The following is an 11,962-nucleotide window of genomic DNA, read 5'->3' on the forward strand; positions in this document are numbered from 1 at the left end:
CAACATGCCTGAAATAGACCGTTTAGTGTTGAAATGCAGTGTTCTTGTTTTAAATCATATTTAATAATTCATATAAGTTTTTTTGTTATGTTTATGCTAAAATCTGACAACTGTGGTTGGTAAAACCAATTAAGAATTACAGCAATGGTATTATATAGGCATTACGGGATGTATTTGGTGATATTTTAGCTTCTAAATGTTTATGTCATGTAATTATATATAAAAAACAAACCTATTTTAACTGCAAAGTTTTTAACTTTAATCTGCACTGGTAGAATAGAAACTCCTGTGGTGTCATTCAAAGCCTCAACTGTGCTTATTAATAACATGAAGACATAAAATGTTACTATTTTTAATGATATAAGAATAATAATAATAAAAAGGAATCCTATAAATGCACCTTTCCATATGAATTGAAAGTGATAAACTTGTGTAAAAGTGGTAGTCTTCAAGTATACTTCAAGGAAAGTTACAGAAATAATATACTTCAAAAAGATGTACTTTTTAGAAACCTAACTGCATGTTATTTACAGTTAAAAGAACATGTACTGTAGTGCAAATGTATATGAAATTAGTTGAACTTAAGTTGTTTTTCAAGAAATATTCAAGAAATATTTTATTATTATTATTGTTATTATTATTATTTTATCAATATTTTAAACAGTTGAGTACATTTTTCAGGATATTTTGATGAACAGAAAGATCCAAAGATCAGCATTTACCTGAAATAAAAAGCTTTTGTAACAGTATACACTATATCATTCAAAAGCTTGGAGTCAGTATAATTTATGTTTTTTAATTTATTTTATTCTCTGTTTTATTTTGTTACAAAAGATTTCTATTTTAGGTTAATGCTATTCTTCTGAACTTTCTATTTATCAAAGAAACCTGAAGAAATTCTACTCCGTGATTTTCAACAACAGCAACTGTAATAATAATAATTATGATAATAATAATAATAATAAATGTTTTTTGAGCAGCAAAGTATAATATTAGAATGATTTCTGAAGGATCATGTGACTGGAGTAATGCTAAAAAGTCGACATGAAAATCACAGGAATAAATTATATTTTTAAATATATTCAATTAGAAAGCAGTTATTTTAAATAATAAAAATATTTCTAAATTGTACAGTTTTTGCTGTTGTTACTTTAGATCAAATAAAATGCAGGCTTGGTTAAAAAAAATAGTATAGTATATATTATTGGTAGTATATATTATTTATTACAAGCGTACTCCCAACTGATCATAGAATGTAAAAAAGATAAGTACTGAAAAAAAGAATAGGTATTGATAAGCATTTATCGAAAACTAATATAATAAATTTCGCTTTAGCATGTTAGTCACGCATAAAAGCGTACATTATGTGTGTTACGAAACTCACTTTTAAAAGTGGCCTTTTGTTTTATGGGTTTTAGGTTTTCACTTTATAAATCTGTAGCGCAAACGCAAATGCAATTATTTCCCTACCATCAAAATATGTCAATAATTGTGTACGGCACCAATGTGACCAGAGCCCTTTCTGATTGGCCAGTTGTGGCGGAGGCGGGGCTTCTGTACTGTATTCTTTTCCCCCTTCCTGTCATTGCGCCGCGCCGGTAAGGAGAGACGATGGATGTTCATGGAACTAAGATGAGTTTTGTTATCGTACCGGGAATGCTAATTCACGAAGGGAACAAGGAGCTAAATCTTAGACGGAAAATATTAGGATTGTCATATATTCAGTACCGTCCCAATGAATGATAGTGCCGGGTATAAAGCTACGCAGGCCAGCGAAAAACTTTGAAGGCGCAGTACACTGACATAGATTGTTTATTATTATTTCAGCCTTGTCGGACTGGTTTTACGCTGTTGTGTCATTAGGATTTTTATTCTGTTTATAGAAATCACTTCTGTATATAATTATTGTTGGTGAGGTTGTATTTCAGTTGCTATAAAGCTTCTCCCTAGTTGTAGAAAAATGAGGGTTGCTGTAATTATTAGTTGCAATCTGGTTTTCACTCTGGTGGATGTTGTCGTCACCACAGTCTTGTATATTCATGGATCAAGTCTTGATATATTTTCAGATGAATTAGAGGACTTTGACATACACCGCTCAACAGTGGACTTGTGGGGAACAGTTCTCATACGGGCCTGTCTTCTTTTCGGGGCCTCCATCGGGGTGTTCTATAACAGGAGTGATGGTCCACAGAGGGTTTCAAACCTGGGGACGCTGGTTTCTCTTATATGTCTTACCAACATGACTTATGCTCTTGCCAAGCTGCTGATGCTTTCGGAGGAGGAAGCTTTGATGTATGACCCCTGGTTCCTAAGTTTGTTCTCCTGGACTTGCGCATCAGCAATAGTCATCATGATTTTATGGAAGTTGCTGTCACAGACTCCCAATTCAGTATCTGAAAGAGAGGACAGCGAGGAGACGGAGAGGCTGGTGGATGGTATCGAGACAGAAGAGGAGTTCAGTAAGAGGAGCAGGAAATCAAGTAAAGAACAACCCCATTCAGGGGCCACAATCGGCCGTCTCTTGTCGTACTGTAAGAAGGACTCTGGTTTGCTGGCCATTGCTTTCTTCTTTCTTCTCCTCTCCTCTGTGTGTAAGTTCACTCTTATGACTTAAGTATTTTAAGAAATGTAATAAATTAAGTAAACCTATCATAATTCAAGTGATATTTCATGAGTTAATCTCTTTTGTTATTAAATATATTTAACATATAACAAGAGTTTGGACTTTTAATTAAGGAATTAGTTTAAAGTCCATTAATTTATTATTATTATTTTTTTTTTTACTATTTTTAATAGATAGTTATCAAAGCAAACTCTCACTCTTTTTTTTTTTTTTTAATAAAGTATGTTCTGCCCATCAAGGCTGCATTTATTTGATCAAAAATAAGGTAAAATGGTAATACTGTGAGGTATTATTAAAATTTAAAAGTTTCTAGTTTCTATTTTAAAATACATTAAAATTTATTACTGTGATGGCAAAGCTGAATTTTCAACAGCCAATACTCCAGTTTTCAGTGTTACGTGATCTTTCAGAAATCATTCTAATATACTGATTTGCTGCTCAGGAACATTTTTTATTATTATATCAGTGTTGAAAACATTGTTTAATATTTTTGTGGAAACTGTGCTACACTTTTTCAAGATTCTTGATTAATATATAACAGCATTTATTTATTTATTTTTTTAGCAAACACTACCAGTCAAAAGTTTTTGAACTAAGATTTTATTTGATCCAAAGTACAGCTAAAACTATTTATTTTTACTATTTAAAATAACTGTTTTCTATTTGAATATATTTTAAAATGTAATTTATTCCTGTGATTTCAGCTGAATTTTAGCATAATTACTCCAGTCACAAGATCCTTCAGAAATCGTTCTAATATTCTGATTTGCTGGTCAAAAAACATTTATTATTATTCTTATGTTGAAAACAGCTAAGTAGATTTTTTTTTGTTTCCAGGTTTCTTTGATGAATATAAACTTCAGGGCAGCATTTTTCTGAAATGGAAATCTTTTGAAACATTATAAATGTCTTTATCATAACTTTTGATCAATTTAAAGCATCCTTGCTAAATAAAATTTCTATAATCTATAAATGCTCATCTTTGGATGTTATTCATTAAAGAATCCTGAAAAAAATTTACTCAAGTGTTTTAAATATTGATAATAATAACAAAAAGTGTTTCTTGAACGGCAAATCAGCATATTAGAATGATTTCTGAAGGATCATGTGACACTGAAGACTGGAGTAATGATGCTGAAAATTTAGCCTTGATCACAGGAATAAATTAGATTTTAAAAATATATTCAATTAGAAAGCAGTTATTTAAAATAGTAAAAATATTTCACAATATTACTGCATTTGCTGTTTTTTGGATTAAATAAATGCAGGCTTTTTTAAAGAAGAGACTTCTTTAAAAATCTTACTGTTCAAAAACTTTTGACTGGTACTTTTGATTTGGTAACAATGTATTGTAACAACGTAAATGTCTTAACTGCTGATTTTGATCAAATTAATGTGTCCTTGCTCAATAAAATTATTAACTAGTCTTAGAAATCTTATTGACCCTAACTCTTAATGACCTTTGAACAGTAGTGTGTATAAAACTTTATACTTTTCAATCATATTCACTACAGAAGTTGTGCATCTCCAAACTTAATTTCTGAATCCAGTTAGATTGCACATCATTGCAGTGTTACGATTGTTCTAAATTTTAGTCATTACATGCTTGTGAATGCCTTGCTTTGTCATACGTGGATTGTAGCACATTATGTTGTTCAAGATATTGTTCTTATCTCCAGTGTTTCAGCTCAGTGTTAATGTTTAATTTTCTCCCCATAGGTGAAGCCTTTATACCTTATTACACGGGACGAGCAATAGATGGCATAGTTATCCAGAAAAGCATGGATCATTTTACCAAACCAATGATTACTCTCAGTGTTTTGGCTTTGGTCAGGTGAGCAGTTCAATTAATAATAGTATTCTAGAATATTTTTTCATGTCATATAGTGCCATTTGTCACTTTTTGTTTGTTTTTTTAGCTCCATAGCTACTGGGTTTCGTGGAGGTGTCTTTTCCGTTACATTTGCCAGGTTGAACATTCGACTTCGAAACCTTCTCTTCAGATCACTAATGCGTCAAGAGATTGGGTTCTTCGATGCCAACCATACAGGTAATTTTATGGCTTCAATTACAGATTTATGTATATATATATATATATATATACACACTGTGGTTCAAAAGTTTGGGATCAGTAAGATTTTTAATGTTTTTTTAAAAAAGTTTCTTCTGCTCATCAAGGCTGCATTTATTTAATCAAAAATATAGAAAAAAGTAATATTGTGAAATAATTTTTTGCAATTTAAAATAATGGTGTTATATTTTGATATACTTTAAACATTTATATCTGTGATGCAATGCTGAATTTTCTTCAGTCATCACTCCAGTGTCACATGATCCTTCAGAAATCATTCTAATATGCTGATTTATTATCAGTGTTGAAAACATTTGTCAACAGTTGTGCTTCTTAATATTTTTTGGAACCTGTAAAACTTTTTTTAGGATTCTTTTATGAATAAACATGAAAAAGAACAGCATTTATTTCAAATAGACTTTTTTTTATACACGTTTTTCTTTCTTTTTTGATATTTAAATACTTTTATTCAGCAAGAATGTGTTAAATTAAAAAAAGTGATAAAAAAAAAGTGATATTAAAGACTGTTTCCAACATTGATAACAAATCGGAATATTACAGTGATTCCTGAAGGATCAAGACTGGAGTAATGATGCTGAAAATTCATCTCTGCATCACAGCAGTAAATTATAATTTAAAGTATATTAAAATACAAAACTGTTATTTTAAATTGTAATACTATTTAACAATATTACTGTTTTTTTCTGTATTGTTGATCAAATAAATGCAGCCTTGATAAGTAGAAAAGATTCCTTTAAAAGGAATTCATCATTCAGAATATAACCAAAAGCAAATATATCACCATGATATTTGCATACAGAATTTTGGTTGGTTTTCTTTCATGCATCAGTTTGCATACTGAATTGTAATTGGCCATTTCTTTTTATTGTGTTGATTCTTGTGTGCAGCCAATACAAAAAAAGTGTCAGTAAAGCACTGAGTGTCATGATGCAGCATTTTTTTTTTTTTACAGAGGAACCGAAGCTTAAAACCTAAAAATGCTATTATTTTCCTGCCTTCAAGAAATTCAAATCAAGTGTTGTTTTTAACATTATTGTTTCAAAGACCTCTGTGAAAGTAGAGAAGACATAAATGATTCAGCTCTCAATGGTTTGCCTTACAGGTGACATTACTTCTAGACTTACCTCAGACACTACTCAGGTGAGCGACCTCATCTCACAAAATGTCAACCTGTTCCTGCGCAGCTTTGTAAAAGCTGTGGGCATCTTCATATTCATGTTCGGGATGTCATGGAAGCTGTCTGTAGTCACCATCATGGGTTTCCCGTATATAGCTGTGGTCTCCAAGCTGTATGGAGAGTATTACAAGGCAAGTTATCCATATGCAAATACTTATGCAAATATGTTGCTTGGAAAAACAAATCAATGGCAAATGGTGCATAATTGTAGCTTATAGCAGCATACTAGTTCACAAATGCACATATATATGCATACAAAAAGATTAACATTCCGTATTTTTGATGTTTAACAGAAATTAACCAAAGAAGTTCAGACAGCACTGGCTCAGGCCAATAAAGTGGCTGAGGAAACAATATCAGCCATGAGAACAGTGCGAAGTTTTGCAAATGAGCATCAGGAGGGAGACTCGTACTACAGCAAACTGCAAGAGATGTTTGTTCTTAATAAGAAACAAGCAGTTGCCTATGCCTGTTTCGTGTGGTCCAGCTATGTAGGTATCTTGAAAGCATATTGAAGCCTTAAATACAGTCATGGCCAAAAATATCAGCACCCTTGCAATTTTGTCAGAAAATGCAAACTTTCTCTCAGAAAATTGTTGCAGTTGCAAATGTTTATTTTGTTTGTTTGCATTGGAACAGAACCCAAAAATGCACTGGATAAAATTATTGGCACCCTTAACTTAATATTTGGGAGCACCCCTTTTGGAAAAAATAACGGAAATCAATCGCTTCCTGTAACCATGAATGAGTTTCTTACGTCTCGTTTGCAAACTGCTCCAGGTCATTCATATTTGAAGGATGCCTACTCCCAACTGCTTTGAAATATCTCCACAGGTGTTCTAATGGATTCAGATCTGGACTCATTGCTGGTCATTTCAGAACTCTCCAGCACTTTGTTTGTAAGCATTTCTGAGTGCTTGTTGAAATGTGTTTCGGGTCGTTGTCCTGCTGGAAGACCCATGACCTCTGGTGGAGTCGCAACTTTGTGAGACTGGCCACTACGTTGCGCTGCAAAATTCTTTGGTAATCATCAGATTTCATGATACCATTCACACAGTCAAGCCATGCTGTGCCAGAAGCAGCAAAGCAATCCCCAAACATCTTTGAACCTCCACCATGTTTGACTGTAGGGACTGTGTTCTGTTCTTTGAAGGCCTTATTTCTTTTTCTGTAAACTGTGCCATGATGTCCTTTACCAAAAAGTACTTTTGTCTTATCTGTCTACAGTACGTTCTCCCAGAAGAATTGTGGTTTTGTCACATAAGTTTTGGCAAACTCCAGTCTTGCTTTTTTATGCCGTGGTGTCAGCAGTGGTGTCCTCCTGGGTCTCCTACCATAGCGTCCCTTTTAGAGGGATAGTGCGAGCTGACACTGTTGTACCCTGTGTCTGAAAATCAGCTTGAATTTGTTTGGAAGTTAATCCGGGTTCTTTATGCACCATTCGAACAATCCTTCGTTGTAATATTTCATTATTTTGCTCTTCCGTCCACAGGGAGGTTAGCTATAGTGCCATGGACTGTAAACCTCTTGATAATATTGCACACAGTGGACATTAAGGAACATTAAGATCTCTGGAGATGGACTTGTAGCCTTGAGATTGTCCATGTGTTTCCACATTTTTTTCTCTCAAATCCACAGACAACTCTTTACACTTCTTTCTTTTCTCCATGCTCAGTGTGACACACAACACAAAGGTTGAGTCAGCTTTTCTCCATTTTAACTGGTTGCATGTGTGATTACTATATTGCCCAGACCTGTTACTTGCCACAGGTGTGTCTAAACACAAATTACAGAAGCATCACATGCTTGAAAAACAATTATTTCTTACAATTTCGACAAGGTGCCAATAATTTTGTCCAGTCTATTTTTGAGTTCTGTGTGAAATTTGATCAACTTTGACATTTCTTCTCTGTTTTTTTGCAGTGCAAACAAAAACAATAAGCATGTGAATACTTCTCTTTTCTGAGAGAAGTGTTGCATTATCTGACAGAATTGCAAGGGTGCCGATATTTTTGGCCATGACTGTACTTGTCCTTGCATTCAATACAGTATAATTAAACTTCTCTTTTGGGGCATTTGAAGTATCTTGTAGATCAGCAGTGTCAGTCTAAATAATGTTACTCATTTTTTTTTTTTAATTTCCATCTTTAGATCTCTGAGCTGGCCTTGCAAGTAGCAATCCTGTATTATGGAGGTCACCTAGTGGTAACAAATCAGATGACTGGAGGGACCCTTATTTCCTTTATCATTTATGAGCTGGAGCTCGGAGAGGCCCTGGAGGTATGGTGTTTTTCTTTTAAAATGTGTGTGTGATGCTCATATGATGAATCTGAAACACAAAGTCTTACTCTCTGTTCTTTTTATTATTTAGAGTATATCGTCAGTGTACACAGGTCTGATGCAAGGCGTTGGCGCTGCAGAGAAAGTGTTTGAATATATTGACAGGAAACCTAAACATAACCTTGATGGTCAAGAAGCTCCAGAGACATTTGAAGGACAGGTGGAATTCAAAAATGTGACGTTTGCATATCCAACATGGCCAGAGATGGATATATTAAAGGTATTGTTTACAGATATTAGACTTTTGATAGAAGGTTACTAACTAAGAGCAAAGTATAACACCATAACCTAACCTAGCATAATGCATAAAAGTAAACTTCTCCTTTAATGATTCATGTCAGTGATTTTGGCTAAAAACACCTGATAAATGTCAGGTAGAAGTAACCTATGAACTACAGAATTATTGAGATACTTTATGACAGTGGTGCCCCTGAGCGTAACGCATAAACTAGGTTGTTATGGTTGACGTTAGTAGGGAGTAGCGATGCAATTAGTGTATTGCAAGTGCCTTTGAATGTTACGTTTATTTGTTTTCTTTTTGATACGCTAGTGAAGCAGTAACAGAATTCCTAGACACAAGAAGGAAACTAAACCCACATTTTCTTCTCAGAATGTATCCTTCAGTCTTCGCCCGGGGCAAGTAACTGCACTGGTAGGGCCCTCAGGTGGTGGAAAAAGCTCTTGTGTGTGTTTGCTGGAGAACTTCTATTCCCCTCAGCATGGCCAAGTGCTGGTGGACGGCCGACCTGTGAACACCTACCAGCACAAATACTATCACTCTAAGGTGGGATATATGCTGAGGCTGTCATACTGGCTGTCATACTGCATTTCGAATGTATACATTATTTTGTAAATACAATTTTAGAATTTTAATTAGTTTTTATATGTACTTGTATTGTTTTCACTGCAGCCTGTAGTACATTCTGTGACCTTAAGAGGGCAGTAGTTGCTGATAGTGCAAATAGTGGTGAGGTGGCCTAACCAAAAGCAAATTAGAGATGTTAGTGCTTTGTTTCTTTGTTTTTTTAATAGGTAGCACTGGTGAGTCAGGAGCCTGTTCTGTTTGCCCGTACTGTTCAGATGAATATATCCTATGGTGTATCTGAAGCTCCCATGGAGGCGGTCATCAGAGCTGCCATTAATGCCAATGCACATGACTTTATAACCGGCCTCTCCAAAGGCTATGAATCTGGTTGGTTATTATATTATATTATATTATATTATATTATATTATATTATATTATATTATATTATATTATATTATATACACTGCTGTACACAAAGGTTTGTGAACAGTACGAATTTTATGTTTTTTAAGAAGTTTCTTATGCTTATCAAGGCTTACTTGATTAAAAATTCAGGAAAAAATGTAATATTGTGAAATATTATTTCAGTGTAAAATACCTTTTTGTATGTAAATATCTATTTTACAATGTAATTGATTCCTGTTATGCAAATCTGAATTTACTCCAGCAGTTGTGCAGTTCTGCTTCTTAATATTTTGTTGGAACCTGTGATATTTTTTAAGGATTTTTTAATAAATAATTAAAAAGAACAGTAATTATTTAAAATAGAAATCTTTTGTAACTATATAAACTACCATTTAAAAGTTTGTGGTTAGAAAATTTATATTATTTCTTTTTTTGAAAGAAATTAATACTTTTATTAAACTGATAAAAAGTGCGAAGACTTATATTGTTAGAAAAGATTTTTTTATTCATCAAAGAATCCTAGAAAAAGAATCACAAGTTCTAAAAAAATATTAAGCACCACAACTGTTTCCAACATTGATAATAAAAGCAATATATCAGCGTATTAGAATGTTTTTTGAAGGGTCATGTGACATTAAAGAATGGAGTAAAATTCAGCTTTGCAACACAAGAATACATTTAAATTTCAAATATATTAAAACAGAAAACCATTATTTCAAACTGTAATAATATTTCACAATATTAATGTTTTTATCTGTATTTTTGATTAAGTGATTATTTTTATAAGACAATTCTTTAAAAACAACATTACAGGTTATTTATGTACATTAATTTTACATTATATGTGTACAAAACACTCTCAAATTTTAAGTTTTTTAATTAATGCTCAGAAATGTACATTATATTTTTGAATGCCTTATGCATTGCCATAATGACCACAGTAGATATTTAAATACATAAGTAGCTTGATTCAATGTTTTTGACTTATTCGTACCAGAACTTGGTTCAGTTAGATAGTATTGTGGGCATTTTCACATGATTTTTTTTAAGTTAATATATTATATTGTATTATATGTAAGATTTTATTTATTTTCCATGATATCTGTACTAAAACAAACTGTCCTCTGTTATAGGGGTTGGAGAGAAGGGCACTCAGCTGTCTGGTGGGCAAAAACAGAGAGTCGCCATTGCTCGGGCTCTCATCAGAAACCCTCGCATTCTCATTTTGGATGAAGCCACAAGTGCACTTGATTCAGAAAGCGAATACATAGTAAGTGATTCCTATTACGCTAAAAGTCTGTGGCTTAAGTGAACATTCATTTTTCAGTCTTGCATTGGACTTCATTTGTGTCGTTACTTTGTTTTTAGGTTCAGCAGGCTCTGAACAACTTGATGCGAGAACACACGGTTTTAGTGATTGCCCACAGACTGAGCACAGTGGAGAGAGCAGACAACATCCTAGTGATCGACAAAGGCTGTGTGGTGGAGCAGGGCCCACATGCTGAACTCATGGCCAGGGGAGGCCTCTACTGTAAGCTGGTGCAGAGACAGATCCTGGGGATTGAAATAGATGCAGATGTTCCGAACCCATCGCCAGCCCCACCATGGGAGCTGAAGGAAGGAGATAAGGAAAGTGCAGAGGACAGTAGCGACAATGAGCGTGAAGCACGCTACTAAGACAAAGTGGGAATGTGCTTCACTTGATTGTATGAAAACCTTAATTATAGATAGATTTTTATTTAATTTATTCATATTTTGGGATTTGTCACATATTTTTGTAAACAGTGTGTTTACTAGACAAGGGGACCGCCTTGAATAAAGCTTTAAGCAATACATATTGGATATACTTGATATACTGTACATGTGTTTGAAATGTAAATTCCTTAAATAGTATAATCATATTATTAAGCTTAATTATGGAAATAAAACAAATTGATGGACAAATAATTGGTTTAATTTTTTAAATGTCCCATGTACAGTTGAAATCAAAAGCTTACACACACACACACCTGCGAAATGTTAATCATTTGACCAAAATAAGAGGTATTGTACAAAATGCATGTTATTTTTTATTTAGAACTGACCTGAATATGTTATTTCACGTTTACATATAGTCCACAAGAGAAAATAATAGTTGAATTTATAAAATTGACGCCATTCAAAAGTTTATACACTTGATTCACTACCTGAATGATCCACAGCTGTTTTTTATTGTTGTTTAGTGATAGTTGTTCATGAATCCCTTGTTTGTCCTGAACCGGCGTGTAAACGTTTGAGCAGAATGAGGATGAGTGTACATTTTTCTTAACTTGCCTAAATATCATATTTGGGTTTCATTTAGTACTGCCCTCCAGAAGCTACAAAAGATACTTACATGTTTCCAAGAAGACTAAGTAAGTTCAATTTACTCTGCTCTTCAAATTCAAAAAGTGATGCATTAAGAGCCCCCCCCGGCTCTTAATGCATTGTGTTTCCTTCTGGAACATCAGTGAGTGTTTAAACCTTCTGTAATAGTTGCA

General features: G+C 33.5%; 1 protein-coding gene across 1 annotated transcript; it reads left to right on the forward strand.

Annotated features, from left to right (window-relative positions):
• Positions 1-1,578: 1,578 nt before the first annotated feature.
• abcb9 (ATP-binding cassette, sub-family B (MDR/TAP), member 9) lies at positions 1,579-11,390 on the forward strand. Its single transcript, XM_051111141.1, has 11 exons — positions 1,579-2,591; positions 4,343-4,457; positions 4,543-4,673; positions 5,818-6,023; positions 6,186-6,383; positions 8,044-8,172; positions 8,264-8,452; positions 8,843-9,016; positions 9,265-9,424; positions 10,577-10,713; positions 10,812-11,390. The coding sequence occupies exons 1-11, from the start codon at positions 1,961-1,963 to the stop codon at positions 11,118-11,120; spliced, it is 2,379 nt and encodes a 792-aa protein (XP_050967098.1). The 5' UTR covers positions 1,579-1,960; the 3' UTR covers positions 11,121-11,390.
• The last annotated feature ends 572 nt before the right edge of the window (positions 11,391-11,962 follow it).

Source organism: Labeo rohita, chromosome 5, assembly GCF_022985175.1.
Source record: "Labeo rohita strain BAU-BD-2019 chromosome 5, IGBB_LRoh.1.0, whole genome shotgun sequence".
Lineage (NCBI taxonomy): Eukaryota > Metazoa > Chordata > Actinopteri > Cypriniformes > Cyprinidae > Labeo > Labeo rohita.

What these genes read in the sequence shown, in the direction of transcription:
- abcb9 (XM_051111141.1), top strand. Translation starts at nt 1,961, where the DNA reads ATGAGGGTTGCTGTAATTATTAGTTGCAATCTGGTTTTCACTCTGGTG. An exon ending in ACAAATACTATCACTCTAAG is followed by an intron (nt 9,017 to 9,264) that starts GTGGGATATATG and finishes TTTTTTTAATAG; the next exon opens with GTAGCACTGGTGAGTCAGGA. An exon ending in ATTCAGAAAGCGAATACATA is followed by an intron (nt 10,714 to 10,811) that starts GTAAGTGATTCC and finishes CTTTGTTTTTAG; the next exon opens with GTTCAGCAGGCTCTGAACAA.